General features: G+C 42.9%; 1 protein-coding gene across 1 annotated transcript in view; it reads left to right on the plus strand.

Annotated features, from left to right (window-relative positions):
* The window catches only part of COG5 (component of oligomeric golgi complex 5), a 363968-nt gene that overhangs the window by 271817 nt on the left and 71753 nt on the right, over positions 1 to 20398 (plus strand). Inside the window, exons 11-14 of the mRNA XM_006026439.3 lie at positions 3098 to 3179; positions 6105 to 6309; positions 8523 to 8684; positions 10114 to 10213. Coding sequence (XP_006026501.1) covers positions 3098 to 3179; positions 6105 to 6309; positions 8523 to 8684; positions 10114 to 10213 — 549 coding nt within the window. The remainder of the gene's footprint in view (positions 1 to 3097; positions 3180 to 6104; positions 6310 to 8522; positions 8685 to 10113; positions 10214 to 20398) is intronic.

Here is a 20398-nt window from a genome sequence, read left to right on the forward strand (position 1 = left end):
AGGGGTCCAATGTTGCCCCTGCTTTTCCTCCGGCTCCCCACATATCTGAAAAAGGACTTTTTATTGTCCTTGATGCTCAAAGCTAGCTGGAGTTCAGTTACAGTTCAGTCTAGGAACTGTGTAAAGAATATCACTATAATTAGCCCATATTCCATAGCTCTGTAACCATTCCAGTAGCACATGGGGCTTTCCAAACAGCTAGGAAGTCAGCATCTAGAGCTCTCCATCTAGAATAAGATCTAGAGCTCTCCACCGAAGCAGTGGGTGAGACCTCAAGTGACTCAGCCAGCAATCCTCTAGCCGATGATTCACAATGCCAAGACAGTGAAGAAGAGGATATGCGTATGTCTTTATTGCTTGATGGAGTTGTGCTTCTTGCTTCAACTAACATGATGTTTGATGATGACAGAACTTTTCAAGAGTAGTTGTATTGCATGGTGAACCCTTTGGAGATTCCTATGGAAGTATTCTGGGAGAAATCACATAGGCTTCTGGACTTTCAGGTATCAGATTTTTAGCCTGTGCTGCAAATATGCTGTGCGGGGAACATTTTTTCGTTTGCAGTGTGCCTCTTGCAGCATCTCAAACTGGTTTGGGATGCTGCAAGAGGCACGTGTGTGCTCATATGGATGCTCCTGTAGTATCTAAAACTGTGTGCGACAAAGGAGATATCTATAGGATATGAACAGTTTTATATTCATCATTTGTCTGGCTCAGTGGTAGTGGCAATGGCTCATGAATGGGCCAGCAAAGACCACCCAGTGATAGTTCCACTCCCCTTGAAAAAGATGCAAAAAAAGCTGGACTTGTTTTGGACTTGAATGGTAGTGTTGGAGTGATGTTGTAGCCGTGATGGGGCAAGAAATATGCAAGAAGCCAGGCTTTTTTTATAGCTAATAGATTTAATTGAACCAACTGCATGTCTGACAGAGATTTAGACAAGCTTGCACTGCAGCTAGGACTAAGGTCTTTGGGGTATCCCCTAACTTAACTGTGACTTACTGAGATATGGTGAATGCTTAGGCTGTATCTACACAGAGACTACCTACATTAAGTTGTGACATGAGATTTCTAAATTAGACCCACCATTGAGAGTTAGAATCCCACCCCAAGCTGCTCAAGCAAGTTCTGCAGCTTCTTTGAAAAATATTCTAAGCTTAGAGACATGTAGGGCAGCAACAAGGAATTTGAGGCACGCACTTGCACACTATTCCATGGGCAACTGGTGCCTCCTGAGTCAGGGGGGGCACTTGCCCCCCACAGTGGCCAGTCAGCGACCGAGGGGGCAGGGAGGGGAGTCCCCCCAAGGCCTATCCCACCAACCGGCACTTCTGGGTTGGCCATGGGAGAACTATGGGGATTGTTTCTCCTGGCACCCCCACTCCCTGGCCGGTGCTCTTGGGGGGGCGGGGGCACATCTGCGCTGTCACCTGCCCCCCCCCCCCCCCCCCCCCCCCCCCCATGCCCAGAAACCCTAGCTGTCAGGGAGTGTACCAGCGCTCTCAGGGGGTGCGTGTGCACCCCCATTTACCTCCTACATGTCACCACTGCACTATTCTATAGTAAGAACATCAAGATCTGATGCCCAGTTTGGCCAGGATGTCTTACAGTCACTGTTCAGCCAGACTCTAAGCACTCATCTCCCACAGTCATTGAGTGGGAGGTATATGGACACAGGTAGAAGAAGGAATGGTTCTGTTCCTTAAAGTATTTGTGGGGGACATATGATCTGCCCTATTAATTCCATTGAGAGTTAACTGGAGCCTAGTGGTACTTTACATATTAGCATTGCATTGCTGCAGAGCATCTTTGTAGAAACATCATGCTTATGCATTCCTTAATTCCTGTTGGATGTTGTGGCAGAGTATAGAATGTCCAAGTTTGTTGGAGGTATCACCAGTCTTCTCTGTCCCCAAATTTGAGATCATGGTCTTCTGTCCAAAAGGGCTGTGAAAGAGGAGTACCCTCTTTTCCTTTTTGTCTAAAACTCCCAACCCAACTGCAACATTTTCTTAGAAGCTAGGGCCATCCTGTACTTATCTGCTGAAACAACTGACTTTCCCAAACAACTTCTACTAATTCACTTGGACTCTTTCCAAACAAAAATCTCCACTGCAGTAACAGTAAAAAAATTGTGCAAGTGTTAAAATAAATTCTACTTTATAAATGTATTAATAGACAATAGGTACCAAAGGCTCATTTCTGGAATGGAGTAATTGGGAGAGTGAGAACAATTGTGTTTGTCACAGAGAGGTTTCATAGTGTTTGGGAATCTACTGGATGTATTATATCCAGCGTGCTACAGCTGATTATACATGAAGTTAAGCGCCAACAAAGTAATGGTTATTACCCCTTTCAGTCATACCACACTAAATGCTTTGCGGCTCTACCTGATGACATTCTGAAGTTTACTCTTTATCTCCACTCTTTCATGTCACTTAAAGACCTATTGCAAGAGCTAAGTGCTCTGAGACGATGTTGCCCAATCTTCTGGCTCCATAGGCTGGATAAGTGGTACAGGTTTGGTCCACTGGCCAGATCCTGCCAGGGTCAGCACACAGGTATGCTGGCCCAACCTCATGTGCCTGGATCTGGCTATGTGCTTCCCTAACTGTGCCTGAATCTGGCCTTACACCAACTCCATCTAGCATACAGGACCCTGTTCTCTGACCCACAGAGCTCCCCATGGAAATTTGACAGCAGGGGATTGGCGATTACTCTTGCCACTGCTCCCCGCCACCGAAACTTCAGGCCCTCGGGGAGCCCAATGGGCCAGATGGCAAGGCTCCACAGGCTGGATCTGGCCCATGGGCTGGGGGTTGAACACGGCTGAGCTGGGAGTATCTCCCTAAACCAAACTTCCATTTGAAATCTGGATTTTTATTTGCTGAGAGCAATAAGCCTGTTACTAGTCATGACCAAAAAATGTGTTCTGCAGTTTTTTGGTACATTTTATTCCAATAAATAAATAAAAGATATGAGTTCATTAAACCATTTTGGAATGGTCTGGGAGCCTTTCTTGGCCAAATGTAATGTCACATACATTTTTATTCTTCAGAATATATCTTGAAATTTTCTCTTTCTTTCCTCCTCCCAGGAAGGCCAGTCAGATATTTTTTACAAATTTTGGACTGCAGTAACTCAGACTCTTTCATCTCAGTTTCAGACAGCAACAGACTGTAAGTAAAATAGTCAGTATGTGTGATTTGTGATGTCTTATATAGTTATTATGAAGATATGTCAATTCAATAAGCATTTGCTCATTATTTCCAGTATCAGAGCTACAGCTGTGGTTTCTCTTCAAAATAATGGCTTGGAATATGCTGTTTCTCTTCCAAAATATTTTTTCATAAGTGTTGATAGATGTATTTGTGATCATCACACTTTTCCTCAAGCTGTTATTGTGTTATTCAGGAAAAAATGTACTTTGCTTTATTAAGCATCCATAATCCAATACAAAAATGTAGTGCCTTTTTTTTTGGCAATTGCGTGAAGAAGGGAGAATTTCTGTTTCATAAGTGAATGGTTATTAGATAAGACCATAAACATTAACTTAATTAAAATCTCAGTTGTTGTACTATTGTACCATGTGAATGCTGAGCTATTGTAAGAATTGGGTTACTTGGAGGTAAAATAGGGGCTGAGCTCTACTGAAAATATTGTCTTAAATGCTTGAGTATAAATAAGTGGGGGCAGTTCTGAATAGACTGGCAGAGCATGTAATGAATGCAGGTAAAATTAAGGATTAAAACTCATGTCATAAGCATTAAACAGCATTATTACTAGTAAATAACAATGGAGCATCTAATTGGCTGAATTTTCAGAGGTAAGTAATGTGGGTGCATTCACAAAAATACTCTTCGTGCTTGTGAGAAGCTTGCAAAACTCCCACCTTAGGACATGCAAACAAGATGTAGTATACATGCATTTATCTTTGTTGGGCTCAACTATTGTGCTGTCCCTTCAAAATTTGGGTCTACACTGCTGTTTAGCAGAAATGCTATTTTCAGGAAATGGCTACTGTGGTTTCTGTTTGGTGGTTGCTTAGTAACTAGGTGATTCTAAACACAAATTTATTCAATTTATATTAAAAACAAATTAATGGTACTGATCACCTCATACAATGTTTATAACAAATGTACCTATGTACATATGACCCAGCAGTTGCAGCAGTCTTATGTTTGAACTTAAGCACGTGCATAGGTGTTTTCAGGATTGGGACTTGAGATGGTGAAATAGTGATAATGGGATCAACTGATATTTCAGTGTTGAGGGAATTTATATATCCTGCCAGCAATACCTTATATGGCTGCTAGTCAAACATATTTTACTGCCTATAATTTTTAGTGTTATTTTTATCTAAAAGGTTGGTGAAGATGGCAGACTGCTTATGCTACAAATGCTTCCTTAGCTTTTCTGTGTCTGGGGTTTTATACAGCAGTGCATGCAATACATTGCCAGTTGACTTAATTTTTTTTTAATTGAAACATCTGTTGTGGAGACTGTATATTTATCATTGAAATACCTAGGTAGTTTCAAAAGCAGTTAAATATTTATAGAACTACACAGAAACACTTTCTCACAAAAATGTCTTGTGAAGGAAGGAAGACTTTTTAAAGTATTGTGATACTGGTGAAATAAGATGAGATAAAGCACTACTTTTCTGCTATCAGGGAAAATGGCAGCAAAAGGCCTTACAATATATTGATTTCTGTCCTAGCAAGGAGAAATTTAGTACCTTGGAAAACCGTGGTTATTTTTTCACTTTGTTCCTTTAAACTATTGTAACTGATCTTGCAGCACTGACTTTAGTAAAAAAAACCCCTCATATTCACATCTCTGGAAGCAAGACTCAGCTATACGGGGTAGAAGGGGTTTTCATGTATGAGAATTAAACGTGCGACAAAAAGTAAACAACAAGAATAACACTATGCCACTTATTCTTGTGCTGTGGGGAAAATGCTGTTATAGATATCAGCTAATTCTGTGAAGTTTCTACATGCTGTGGAAATGGCTGTGGTGCTTACAATGGTCTTAATGTAATAAATGCATCTAAATAAAAATAATGATTTAGGGATGTGTGAAAGTGGGGAAGGACGAACTAAATCGGATGTTCAAGAACTTGAAGACCACCAAAGAAGGGGCCAATTTTCTACTTGCCTAGGTGATGAACCTGCTGAGTCAGATGATGTCAGAGCACAATTATTGTCAGTTTTTAAAAAATCCTTCTAAATTTGTTTTATTTTCCACTTCTTGCAGCCTACTTTTCAAAGCTAAAAAATTACACCCTTCTCTCTGCTGGATTTGTCATTCTTTATTTGACAAATACACAGTCAATTTTTTTAAAAACTTACTTTAAAAAGCAACACGCATGAGGGCAAAACACTTCAGATATTTAGAATCTGAAAGGCTTTCCCCACTAGGTTGTATTAAGGCTTGCTAATGATTTGGACCAAAACAAATTATTTCTGTCATTTTAAATTTGTCTTGAAAGCTGTAAAATACTATAGATTTTGCCATTACCAAAATACTATTGGAAAATACTTTAGATATAATGATATCCAAGTACATTGCTGGGTTTTTTTCATAAATAGCAAAAGAAGTAATAATAAAAATAAGTTTTGTCAAGAATTGTCATATTCAAAGTTGTGATGTTTATTGAACAAAGTGAAGCTTTTATGTTCAAGTTTTGGATTGCAGGAAGGTTGCATTACAATATTTTTTATATTTACCATCTGCATGTATTGTTACCTCAAAGTTGATGGTGATGGGCATGGCTACACATTCATTAATATGCAGTAATTATTGCGCATTTCATTTAGTACTTGCTTAATGAAGTACTAACTAAATGTGCTGGCAAACACCTTTTTAGTGATACGCAGTAGCCTAATAATACTGTGCAGTAGCATATTAGCACTGTCTGTGGTGTGATGTGCTACTGCACATTAAGCGTCTTGTGTAGACACACCCAGTGATATTAATTACAGATTACGTCACATATTGTATGTCAACGTATTCATTTAAATGAAAAGGTACATGCTGTTTATTCCAGAAGCTTCTCTGAGCATGGCAGAAAATTATGTTTAATGTTTTTTGTTTTACAGCTTCTATGTTTTTGAAGCAAGCTTTTGAAGGAGAATACCCTAAATTACTGAGACTTTATAATGACTTGTGGAAGCGGCTGCAACAATACAATCAAAATATTCAAAGAAATTTTAATGCAAGTGGAAGTACAGATCTTTTAGCTGAACTGCAGCAGATGGAAGAAGATACTCAAGACATATTCATGCAAAAGAAACAGGATTATGAGTATGTGAATTATGACCTGCTATACCCACTAGGATGACATAGAGTGCTAGTTCCTTAGAATATGCTTTAAGAGGGAATATTTTTATCTCAGAATTCAATATTATTCCACGTCATGGAGCAGGGAATACATTGCAGGACAACTGGAATGTTTAGGGTTTTATCAGCAGTCTAGCTATCAACTATTTTTTCTGTAAGATTATGACATACAAATATTCATATATGAGAGCTGTAACATTTTTGTTAGATTCAGTAATTAAGTATGTTGGGTTGTCTTATTTGCAGATCTTCTACTGTTACTTTGCATTTAGTTTTGTCTTCAAATCTATATATAGCTGTAGAGAACTGGAATTACTGCAACTACTGTAGTATCTTCCTTTACTTACTGGTTCCATAATCATGGGGGCAGGTGAAATGTTCAGTTCTTGATGATTCTTAGTGTATATTTTTACAGATTCTGGTATATATGTGATTTGAGTGCCAGGTGTAGGAGCATTTGTTTAGAACTTCTGAGAAATCCATCATGAATTTATAGTTTAGAACAAATATTTAGGGCGAGATTTCTAAAAGTACTTTGCCTTGGATTCACTGTGATCCCATTCAGGTCTAAGAGAGTTTTAACACTGCCCTCAGTAGAAGCAGAATCAGGTCCATGGTAAACTCTCCAGAAATGTTTACATACAAAATTTGGATATTGGCTAGTATTCATTCATCTTCCCTAATAGAATTGTAATGATTGACATATATTCAAAATTAATTTTGAAGCTTACCCAAAAATGGATTTTTCTACCTCAAGTTTTGTACAGTTATCTGCAAAATAGAGAAAAGTGTTTTTGGGTGGGTCACAAACTATCTATAAATGAGTTACATGGCTGGAAAGAAAACTCTGATTCTAGTTTTGACTCATGTTTAAAGTATGTATCTCAAGGATAGCTTATTGCAGGAATTCCAAATTTGTTAAATACAAAAAGTAACACTATCTACCATCACAGCTGCAACACCACTTCAACAATACTTAAATACAGTAGGCTCCAGGGAAAACTAGTGCATGGAGCTGAATGGAATTGCACAGGATAACTAAATGAGCGGTTATTGAATTGAAAGGAAAAAGAATTCCTGGGTGTTATACAACTCCAACTTACAACTTTTGTTAGCAGAATGAACGACTGAGAGAGCAAGCAAGACTGGGCTGGGACTACTGCAGAGTTTATAAGTTTCATAGGAATTTCAGCTTTAAGTGTACTACTACTTTATTTACCGAAATCCAAAATGACATTTTTCCTCATTCAACATGTTGAGGGGGAAGTCCTTCATTTTGGATTTGAGAACAAGGTGGAGGGTGGTGGCATGTGGCTGCTGTAGCTTCAGGTTGGGTCTGGAGTCTGAGCCACAGCAACTGCCTGCCCCCCACAGCTGTTTACTCCCTGATGCCTGCCCTCACCAACCTCTGCTGCCATCTCCCCCTCTCCCCCCTCGGCTTAGTGCCAGTTGTGACTCTAGCCCCATTCGGGCACAGGGCACGTGGTAGCTCTGTCCCTGCTCTGGCCACACAGAAGTGGCAACTATGGTAGTAGCTCCAGCATCCCAAAACCAGAATGACTGCTACTGCAACACCTCTGATGTGTGTCCTTATAACAGGGCAGAGCTACCATGTGCTCCATATCCCAGGCTGGAATGGGGCCAGAGCCACAACTGACAGTAAGCAATGTGGGGGAAGAGGCTGCGTGGGAGCCAGGTGGGGGGACAAACTCTGTAGGGGGTAGCGGAGTAGAGGCTGGAGGAGGTAGAGGGTACAGGGAGGCAGTCAGGGAAGGAGAGGTTGGGGGGGGGGGCAGAGACTGCAGGAGTGCAGGTACTGCGAGGAGACAGGTGCAAGGGGGTACAGGCATGGGGGGTAGGCATGGGGGGAGGCAGAAGAGGTTGCAGACAGCGGAGCAGGCAACAGGGGGTGGGAAGAAGGGGTGGGGATCAGGTTGCTTGCCTGCCCTCCCGCCTGCCTGCTTTCCCTCCTGTGGCAGTGGGGGAGGATGAATTTAAGATTACTTTCCAATAATTAGGTTCTGTTCATGGAAAATTATAACAATATATAAATTTTCCAGGTATAGAATATAATTATTGTAAGGTCATCCTACATTTGAAGTCATCTTGGATTTGGGTAAATACAGTCTATTTGTTCATTTTTTAAAATATGTCATAATTTTATCTTTTGCTCTCAGTCCAGAAAAGGCCTTGAAAGATTCACTGCAATCATATGAAGCTGCTTATTTATCAAAGTCTTTATCACGACTCTTTGACCCTATCAACCTTGTCTTTCCTCCTGGGGGTCGTAATCCTCCTTCTTCAGATGAGCTTGACAGCATTGTTAAAACTATAGCAAGGTATGTGGTTATAATAAATTGCAACACAGTCTGCAACATTTCTTTTTTTCTCTCTTACATTCTAATTTTGGAAATGAAGCTTCATTAAATGTTTGATTCCTCTTTAATTACATGAGCAATTAGCACTGAAATTAAATCAGGGCTTATCTCTGTGTTTTGTTGTGCAAGTATAACTCTGGAATATTCATATAGGATCTGCTCTCCTGCCAACTTGTACGCGATGACGGGTTCCAATAGTTGTGCTTAAAAACAAGAAAATAGAGAAATTTTAAATATAGTGTAAATGTATTACATCTTAATTCTGACTGTGGTAAAAGGAAGATGCTATTCACTCGGCTGTGCACTATACTCCTTAATTAAAAGAATCTATTGCATGGGATGAAAAGCCAAGAATAGTAGATGAAGAAGAATATCCTATTTGGAAAGAGTAACTTGAAATGTTTAAATCACAAATGAAATATTTCTACTTATGCCTGAGTTTTAGTACTTTGCCCATGTAGCAAGGACTCTCACCATAAGCAGGATGATAAGGAAACCTTTTCTGCAAATTACTGGTTGTATTCCTATTGTGGGAGATGCTGAACACCTACAGCTCTCTTTACCTGCAGAGGGAGTTACAAGTGGTTGGCATTCCTCAGGTTTGGTTTACGTTGTTTATATTTATGGATCCTGATCTGGCAGGAAAAATCTTATGATGCCTCCTTCTCTGTGTCTCTTGGCAAACCCTCTTGCTAGTGATGGTTGGAGCCTGGTAAAGTTCTCATACAATGACACTTCCCACTTGTATGGATCCTGACATCTTCCTTGGCATTTGGAGGTGGTTTACTTTCTCCTACCTCTGGTAGCACTGGGTTGTAATGCTGCTTGGAGAACCACCATAATTTTGCCCCAAGGAGTGGGGGCATAGCATGTCCTATTCACAGCGATCCCAAAGGAGTGTTTTGGGCTTTACACTGTTGTTTCCTTCAGTTTGTTCCTTTTGTCCCTTTTGGGATCTCTAGTGTTCTATGTCATGGCCCAGTCTAGTAGCTGGGACAAACTAAGGTACCCTCACATGGTTTACTCCCATAATCCTAACTCAGAATGAGTAGGTACTTTCCTCAGTGGCAGCAGTAGCAAGCAGGTCCTGCTAGCCAGATAGTTAATTGAAGTCAGTATTTTGAACCCAGTCCAACTACTATAAGATGATTTAACTTGCAAGCTATGGTCCCAAGGATACCCAACATGCACTTTTTATTAACAGAAACACTTGGCACATGAAATTCCTGAAGTGACTCCTTAGCCTATAAATTGAACTGTTGTGTCTCAGAGGTTTGGTTCTATGTGCTGCTCTTCTCTAGGTTGACCTACTTACTAGGTATTAATAGTTCATTCATTAAAATAATAGTACTCTTTAATTTTAATTAAGATTTCTGATCTTTGTTTTCAGTGAGCTGAATGTTGCTGCTGTTGATCCAAATCTCACATTAGCAGTATCAAAAAATGTGGCAAAAACCATACAGCTCTTTGGAGTGAAGTCTGAGCAGCTTGTAAGTAATTTTAAATCTCTAAATACATTTATTTTTATATATGAAATGTTTTCTTACTTTATTAGTCTATGATGAAAACAGTGGTGAAATCCTGGAAGATAAAGCTATTGAATCAACTTCCTATTGCATTGACATTTCATTGAGTTAAATTCTGCTTTAGGTGATCTCTATGACTGTTGTGTGATTTTCATATTTGTAACTGAGGGTAGCACATGCCCTATAAATCAAAATGTCAGGGTTCTAGTTGTTGTGAAGTAGAACTAAGATAAATTAAGGGTAATAAGTGTTAGCATTTAATGGTCCATCCATTACAGAATACCTCTTACATATTGTATTAAAATACCTAATACTTGTAAATAAAGTTTTCAGTCCTTATTTTGATCAAGGTTTTTGGTACGTTCTTCTACAACTATATACTCAAGTGACAATTTGTTCTGGGCTTTTTTACTTTCATCTCACACACTTCCATCCATTTGCCATGCACTGTTACCTACTGTGAAATTGAATAGGAGTTGAGCAGCAAGAAGCCAACACCGGGAAGTGCAGTGATTGGAATCATAATGGGAAAATTTAGGTTTAAAATACAATATTTTCTAGTGCATTCTGATGTCAGCATTGTTATGCTTTTATTGATAAACTCCAGTTTAAATAAAAAAATTAATTAAACTACTTCTTAGAATGTGAAAACTGTTTATGCTTTTTGGAAATGACAGTTTAGGTTACTACTAACACATGGTGAGATTTTCTTAAACAGCTCTATTTCCAATCAGATTTCACTGATATTCAAATATTTACATTATTGAGAGGTCTGTTTAACTTCCAGGTATAATTTACCTGTTGAAGTGCAATGAGAGATACTTTGCTTCCAAGTGACCACCTGTTGTATAATTTATATAAGGATTGCCCAAATTGTGGTTTGCAAAACATCTGGGACCTATGGAAAGGAGAGTAGGAAAAGGTCCATGAAACCTCATGCAAAATTTGTATACGTTTGAAAATAAGTATTCATAAATTTAGGGCAGTGATTCTCAGCCAACGTGCAACAAAATCCTTTAAAGATGCTGTGGAACACCACACAATGTTAGCATTGTTAGGTATGTAAACATGATTCACATAAACCCAGATATATCAAATAGGAATCTAGAATGTTAAAAACATTCTGACCTGTTGTAGTCTTTCTGGCTCCTTTGTAACAAAAGAATTGCTCTATTATTTTTCCATAGTCAAAAAATGAGTAAAAACTCAGAGCTGGCATTTTCTTATGGGTTCCTTGAGTCTAATGAGGAGTGTCTTGAGTCTAAGAAAGTTGAAAACCACTGGGAGCAGTAGTTTCCAACTTGTGATCTGCAGACTGCTTAGGGTCTGCAGACTGTGTCTAAGGGACCCGCAAAAGATGACTATGATCAATCAAAAGTAAGTGAATTGCCACACTTACTATTCAAAGGGGTCCACATCTCCAGTCAAAATTTCAAAAGGGGTTTGCAGCTCCATTAAAAAATGCTTAGGGATCCGCAAAGGAAAAAAAGGTTGAAAACCACTGGATTAGAGGAATGATGATGACAAAAAGACATTCTCAGCAAAATTTTGTTTTTTTTTTATGTTCTGTAAATAAGCATTGTGGAGAAACTTTTAAAAAAGGCGATGAATCCAGATGTACTAAGGAAGTTTAATTCTGTGAGAACTTTACAGGGCACCAACCATGACTCATATGAGGTCCTGGGGAAGTTCTTTGAGAAAATTATCCAGGAGCACATCTGTGAGGGACCAGCAGGGGAGATTATGCTCAGGGGTAAGCAACATGGGTTCATTAGGGGCAGGCCCTGTCAGACCAACCTGGTGGCCTTTTATGATCAGGTCACAAAATCCTTGGACTTAGGTGTCGCGGTGGACGTAGTCTTTCCGGACTCTAGGAAGGCCTTCAACACTGTCTCTCACCCCATTCTCATTAAAAAATTAGGCAACTGTGGCATTGATGCCTACACAGTCAGATGGGTTGCAAATTGGCTAGAGGGCTACACCCAGACAGTGGTGGTGGACGGGTTATTTTCGACCTGGAGGAATGTGGGCAGTGGAGTTCCCCAGGGCTCTGTCCTTGGGCCTGTAGTGTTCAACATCTTTATCAGCGACTTGGATGAGGGGGTGAAAAGCACCTTGTTCAAATTCGCGGATGACACTAAGATGTGGGGAGAGGTGGGCATGCTAGACGGGAGAGACAGGCTGCAACTAGATCTGGACAGGTTACAGGGGTGGGCGGATGAGAATAGGATGTGATTCACTACTGACAAGTGCAGGGTACTGCACCTAGGGAGAAAGAACCAGCAGCATACCTAAGGCTGGGGAACTCCCGTCTCGTCAGCACAGAGGCAGAAAGGGATCTTGGAGTCATTATTGATTTCAAGATGAACATGGGCCGCCAATGTGAGGATGCGGTCAGTAAGGCTAACTGCACCTTGTCATGCAGCCACAGATGCATCAAACAGGTCCTCCCCCTCTATGCGACATTGGTCAGGCCGTAGTTGGAGTACTGCGTCCGGTTCTGGGCACTGCACTTCAGGAGGGATGTGGCCAATATGGAGAGGGTCCAAAGGAGGGCCACCTGCATGATCAGGGGTCAGCAGGGCAGGCCCTACGAGGAGAGGCTACGGGACATGAACCTGTTCAGCCTCCACAAGAGAAGGCTGAGAGGGGATCTAGTGGCCGTCTATAAACTTACTGGGGGGACCAGTGGGGAATGGGAGAGGCCCTGTTCCCCCAAGCATTACCCGGAGTAACTAGGAATAACGGCCACAAGTTGATTGAGAGTAGGTTCAGGCTAGGCATTAGGAGGCGCTACTTCACAGTCAGGATGGCTAGGATCTGGAACCAACTTCCAAGGGAAGTGGTGCCCGCTCCTACCTTAGGAGTCTTCAAAAGGAGGCTAGATAATCACCGAGCCGGGGTCATTTAATCCCAGCATTCTTTCCTGCCCATGGCAGGAGGTCAGTCTTGATGATCTGCTCAGGTCCCTTCCGACTCTAATCAACTATGAAACTATGAGGTTTTGTCAAGAGACACAGAGGAAAACAGCCTCATAAGAGTTTTCCTATCCTTTCCCTATATCCTTGGTTGGATGGGACCTCCAGGCCAATAAATGTAAGCATCTGGACTTGAGGAAATATTCAAGGCACTTCCCATAGTGCATCTGAAATTAAAGGTTCTCAGCCTTTTCAGACTCAAGTCCAGACCTCTTTGCCTTGAGTCCAAAAGGACAAGAACCACTGATTTAGGGTATAGACACATAACACACTTAACCTTGGGGTAATTTGACTTCATTCCAAGGTAGAAAAGGAGTAGACACATGACATGGCAATTTGTACTGGTATAAGTCATTCAGTTAAACTGAAAGACCAGACACATCAGCTATAATTGCTAGGGGCACTGTAAGCCTCCCAGGACCATAAGGTGTTTTTACACATGCTTTGGGGGTGGAGTGTTATAATTAGAGCAGCTCTTGGAGCCATTCTAATTAATGCGCCTGGAGCGTCTTGTGTATCAGCATACCCGTGCTTCAAATTGGTGGCAGGGGCACTTTATCTAAAGCTTGTTGAACGAGCTTTAGTTAAAACGCCCCTGCCGCCATTTTGAAGCCCAGAGACACTGATTCACAAGACACAAAGACTGGCTAGAGCACAGTACAGGCAACCCCCACTTAGCACTCTTAATTGGTTCTGGAAAAATCGAGCATTAAGCAGAACTGTGCTAAGCAAAACTCATTTCCCCATAGGATTTAATGTAAATAAATGTAATTTGTTACCGCCGCTTCTTGCCACCACTGCCACATCAGCCACATGCCAGCCTGGGCCCTGCACTCCTGCTGCCCCACCCTGGGCCCCTGGTGGCCCTGGCCCTGAGGCACCAATGTGGACCCACACGCAGTCACTGCTTCTCATTGCCACCACTTTTCACCCCCCGGCCTGCCTGCTCGGTGCTATAGTGAAACTTGCTAAGTGCTAAGTAGAATCAGCTATGTATTTAAAATGGGCACTATAGTGAAATAGCACTAAGCAAAACTGTGTTAAGTGGGAGTTGCCTGTAATTACCATGCTCCAACAGACTTGATTAATTGAGTCTCCTCCAACACGCTGTAATTACAATCTGCTGGACCAGCCTCCCAGCTCGTGTACAAACACCCATATTGTATAAGTTGTCCAGTCTTTGTCAGAATTAATATCTAGTCATTTGGTTATTCAGAAACATGGATCATTTGGTGAAAAGTAGAGAAAGAGAAGGAGAGAAAGGAAAGAGAAAAGGAAATGCAGAAATGAACATGAGCCTGCAGTGCGATGCGGCGGCTAGTAAAGCGACCAAAACGCTGGCTTGCATCCATAGATGCTTCTCAAGCAAATCCCGGGACGTCATTCTCCCCCTGTACTCGGCCTTAGTGAGGCTGCAGCTGGAGTACTGTGTCCAGTTTTGGGCTCCACAATTCAAAAAGGATGTGGAGAAGCTTGAGAGAGTCCAGAGAAGAGCCACGCGCATGATCAGAGGTCAGGGAAGCAGACCCTACGATGAGAGGCTGAGAGCCCTGGGGCTCTTTAGCCTGAAAAAGCGCAGGCTCAGGGATGATCTGATGGCCACCTACAAGTTTATCAAGGGTGACCACCAGCATCTGGGGGAACGTTTGTTCACCAGAGCGCCCCAAGGGATGACGAGGTCGAATGGTCACAAACTACTTCAAGATCGTTTCAGGCTGGACATAAGGAAGAACTTCTTTACTGTCCGAGCCCCCAAGGTCTGGAACAGCCTGCCACCAGAGGTGGTTCAAGCGCCTTCATTGAACACCTTCAAGATGAAACTGGATGCTTATCTTGCTGGGATCCTATGACCCCAGCTGACTTCCTGCCCTTTGGGCGGGGGGCTGGACTCGATGATCTTCCGAGGTCCCTTCCAGCCCTGATGTCTATGAAATCTATGAAATATACTGACAAATATATGATGCTTTTTAGATCAACTGATTTGAAACCACACTGCATCCTGATGTGGTAGTTATGAGGGATCATGAAGCCTTCAAATTTGTTCTGATATTTAACAACTGAGGATCTCTCACTGAAGGATATATCTGAGGAGTTTCAGGAAAGAAAGCTCTGAAAAATCAAGAGACATGATTTCTCAAACTGGCCGTCTGAATATGAATACCCATTGGGCATATTATCTGGTATTTCTGCAAACACTATAAGTAACACACTGTAGCTGCAGAAAACCTTAGATTATCTTACTCAAGATGCATGGTATCAAAACTTATAGGTCCTGAAGCAGCTCCTCAGGATAAAACAGTGCCTTTGTCAAATACCAGTTTTGTTTCATATTAGCAACGTAGCTGGGGATGTCATGGAGCAAAAGATTTCTTAAACCCAAGAAAAGTGAATGTGTAACATTTCCTTTTAATGATTCATCTGATGTGCTCCTAGATTTTGTAAGAGAGATTTATGATGGCTCTACTAAAAAAACTGCAGAGACAAAAATACCAGTTATGAAGAATTTCAACATGTGGCTTAGTTACAAATTGGAATGAAACAAAAACAAATTCTAATTTTCTTGTGAAGGAAATTGGGGGTGGTGGGGAGAGGAGGACTTAATTTCAGATTGGTTGAAACTTCTCTGTTTGATTTTGTCTTTTAAAATTGCTCTGAAAAGGATACTGGTTTAGACTGAGCTTTTATCCAGAAGAAGTCTTCTTGGGACCAAAATGCGATCTATACCAGAAAACACATAGGAGGAGTGTTGGGGAAAGTTCCTGGAACTTCTGTGATCCCCACCCCAGAATTCTGGCAATTGCATACATAGTGCAGATATTGAGTGATAAGTTAGTTCTCTTCTGACTGATAAGCAGAGATCCTAGAAACCCATTTGCCATGGGAAAACACAGAATTTGTGTTTTACAGAGAACTTTTAGAATCATCAAAAAAAAAAAACTTACTGAAAATAAAATTCTGGCTTCCCAATGGAAACCAGGAGTCCTCACAGCAGCCTGCTGGGGGGGCATAGGTAGAGGGAGACAATTTTACATGGCAGGGCTGAGTAAAACTTAAACTTAAAAGATACTTCTACATACATGCACACGCATACACAGACAGTGCCCAGCAGTTAAATGTGTAGAGGGGAAGGGGCGTGGGGAAGGCACGGACTATGGGAGGGGGCAGATTGAGGCCCCTGCAGTGAGGGAGACAGTAGGGTAGGGGTAAGGGTGAATGGCACCCTGGGGTGGGTCATGGGAGGATTGGAGCCCGGGCAGCTCGTCCAGGGGCATGAGGGGCTCCTACCACTGTGTGCAGCCCTGGGGCAGGCATGGGGGACACATGCCCCGTGGATTTGTGCACGAGCCAGAGGAGGGCTGCCGCTACGTGCTGGGTTCTGTGCCCTGCTGTAATGCTACGTGCCTCCTGCAAACTGACTTCGTGGAGGCCCCTGCCTGCCTGCTTACAGGAGGCACGTGGTGTCACATGGCCGCCAGGGCAGTGAGGTGCAGAGCTGAACCTGCAGTGGTAGCCTGCCTCCGCAAAGCCCTGTGCACAGATCTGGGGGGCATGCCTGCATAAAGCAATGGAAGCTCCCCGCACTGCTCAACGATCTGCCCAGGCTCCAACCCTCCCATGACCCACCCAGGGGGCCCTGTTCTCCCCAGACTCTGCCCTACTCCTTCCCTCACTGTGGGAGCCTCAATCTGCCCCCCACCATGCCCCTTCCCTTCCCCAAGCTTCTTCCCCCCTACACACTTACCTGCTCCACACATGGCTGGCCCAGGCTCATTTCCTGGCCACCTGCAGGCTCAGGCTGCCCATCTGTGTCTGTGTGGGCCCTTGCCCCACTCCTCCTGCTGCAGCTGCCTGGAACCTGCAGCCAGGCTGCCCTGTGGTCCAATGTACTGCCACCACTGTCCTATGTTTGCGGGGGGCTAAGCCCTGTTAGCCCTGGCCTTCTGCTGCCTATGTTGGGGGGGAGAAGTCAACAGCACACAGGAAAGCAGCCAAGATGGCAGCTGCCCCTTTCTCCCTCCGCTGCTTATTGACTGAGAGGGCTACTCATTGTGTGGCCCCTGCCCCAATCTGCCAATCAGCAGTGAGGGGCAGAGCCACCATTGGGGCCCCTCAGTCAATCAGTGTTGGGCGGACATTGAGTGGGGGTGAGTCTGCTCTGGATAAATGCAGTTTTTTATTGGAGAATTTTGGGTTTTTTTAGCATGGAAATCTAGGATCCCTGTTGGTAAGTCTGACATTACCTTACTGTGCTGGACAAGTACTGTTACAGACTGGAGAAGATAATGGTAGATGCTGTGGACTGTAGTGATCTTGATGCCAAAACTTCTATTTTTGCTTGTGGTGCTCTGGATCCCTGGTGTGTTGTTTCTCAAAGTTAATTGCACCATCATGAATCATTTTGCACCGTGTCATGTTTTGATACAGTCTCCCACAGCATTCTCACAGGCAAGCTACGGAAGTATGGGTTTAATGAATGGACTGTAAGGTGGATAGAAAACGGGCTCAGAGAGTAGTAATCAATGGCTTGATGTTTAGTTGGCAGCCAGTATCAAGTGAAGTGCCCCGGGGGTCAGTCCTGGGACTGGTTTTGTTCAATGTCTTCATCAATGACATGGCAGGTAGCGTAGAGTGCACCCTCAGCAAGTTTGGAGATGAGACCAAGCTGGGGGCAGTAGTAGATATGCTGGAGGTTAGGGCTAGGATTCAGAGTGACCCAGATGAATTGGAGGATTGGGCCTAAAGAAATCTCATGAGGTTTGACAAGGAGAAGTGCAAAGTCCTGCACTTAGGACAGAACAAGTACATTCACTGCTACAGGCTGGGGGCTGACTGGCTGGGCAGCAGCTCTGCAAAAAACAACGTGGGGGGATTACCGTGGAAAATAAGCTGAATATGAGCCAGCAGTGTGCCCTTGTTGCCAAGAAGGCTAACGGCAAACTGGGCTGCATTGGTTGGAGTGTTGCCAGCAGGTCAAGGGAAGTGATTATTTCTCTCTGTTCAGCACTGGTGAGGTAACATCTGCAGTACTGTGTTCAGTTTTGGACCCCCCGCTACAGAATGGATGTGGACAAATTGGAGAGAGTCCAGCAGAGGGCAATAAAAATGGTGAGAGGGCTGGGGCACATGACTTGTGAGGAAAGACTGAGGGAACTGGGTTTATTTAGTCCAGAGAAGAGAAGACTGAGAGGGGACTTAATAGCAGCCTTCAACTACCTGAAGGGGGGCTCAAAAGAGGATGGACCTAGACTGTTCTCAGTGATGGCAGATGACAGAACAAGGAGCAACAGTGTTAAGTTGCAGCAAGGGAAGGTTAGCTCAGATATTAGGAAGATTTTTCTCACTAGGAGGGTAGTAAAACATGGGAACAGATTACCCAGAGAGGTGGTGGAAGCTCCATCCTTGGAGGTTTTCAAAACCTGGTGAAACAAAGACTTGCCTGGGATAATCTAGTTGGGGATGGTCCTGCTTTGAGCAAGGGGTTAGACTAGATGACCTCCTGAGGTCCCTTCCAACCCTAATTTTCTATGATTCTAGTAATTATGGGCTTTTTTGAACATTGATACTATGTTAATTCAAGGTTCTTCTTAGACAGTCCTTTCCTTATATCTTTTCTGTTGCTCACCATATGGACCTCTATGCCAGCATTGTTTTCCATAAACCATATCTTGCAGAGCTTATCAGAGATCCTGACTATATGGCTGATCAGATGTGTCATTGCATGATTTAACTTATTTGTGCCATATTATTTTGTAAACTCCCTTATGTCTGCTTATTTATCTCTTCCCTAAACCAAACATTCCAAATTTTTCCTACTTTCCTCACAAGAAAATATTTTCTATGCCTTAGTCATCAGGTTTTGGAGCTGTCCTATTTTTGAATAAAATGGGAAGAGAGAAGAAAGAGGTCTAACAGACCTGCATATTATCTTAGCGGTAAAAATCTGGGCTCGGATCTTACTCCGCCTGCTAGATGTCTAAGTGTATGCAACTGCTCCCTCCAAAATGATATCTTGTCTGAGAAGAATCTTATACTGCCCAGAGACGCCTGTTGGCAGCTTTATGCTTCAGAGCAGGTAGTTGCTTATCAACAGCCAATAGAAAATGCTAGACACAGGAAGTGTGAGCTCCCATGCCTATGGATCTAACTCAGGACTGCTGCTTATGTGCCACCATCCTTTGGATCCAGATCACTCAAATGGTTGAGGCACTTCCCTGGTCTAGGACTGAGGGACTCACCCATGTTTTGCCCAGTAGCTTACTGATTAGGGCAGTTGCTGAAGAAATGGGAGACCGTAGTTATATGCCTTGCTGAACCTGCGTGAGTTGAACCTGTATGTGCCACCTCCCAGGAAAATGCCCTAGTCCCTAGGCTCTGGCCTGGGCAGGGCTGAAGGCATCCTGTATCGCACCTGTTAAAGCTAAACTACTGTGTGGAAAAGAAGGTAATAGTCATGGAAGCAGAGGTGGAGCCTGGCTATGTGGACTAGTGCAGATGGTCCTACACTGGGAAGGAGGGAGCCCTGGGACCTGCTGTCTATACAATTTGAATTAAATAATCACTGGATAAAATGCTAAGTAGCATTGGAAGCAGAGGTCAAAGCCAAGGGGTAAAGTAAGGAGAAATCAGCCCACGCTTACAGACTCATGTAGTCACCTACATGCTACTTAGATGCCTACTAAGTGACATGGTATCTGGCCCATATGTTTTTTTTTTGTCTGTTCTTCATACATTTTAATATATTGCTTGCTTTTTTAATACAACTTCTGCCCTCTGGGCTGGTTTCCTTGCTCTGCAGTCCTTTTTATATATTAAAGTGAAGTAGCTCTCACAAGAGAAAGTACTAACTTGACTCTTAGTTTCATAGTTTCATAGTTGGTAGGGTCAGAAGGGACCTGAGATCATCTAGTCCGACCCCTGCTGTGGCAGGAAAGAGTACTGGGCTCAAACGACCCCGGCCAGATGCTCGTCCAGCCTCCTTTTAAAGACCCCCAGGGTAGGAGCCAGCACCACCTCTTTTGGAAGTAGGTTCCAGGTCCTAGCCGCCCTGACAGTGAAATAGCGCTTCCTAATGTCTAGCTTGAAACTACCCTCCGCTAGCTTGTGTCCGTTGTTTCTTGTAACTCCCGGGATTGCTCGGGGGAACAGGGACTCTCCCAATGCCTGCTGGTCC

This window comes from Alligator sinensis, unplaced genomic scaffold, assembly GCF_000455745.1.
Source record: "Alligator sinensis unplaced genomic scaffold, ASM45574v1 scaffold100_1, whole genome shotgun sequence".
Taxonomy (NCBI): domain Eukaryota; kingdom Metazoa; phylum Chordata; order Crocodylia; family Alligatoridae; genus Alligator; species Alligator sinensis.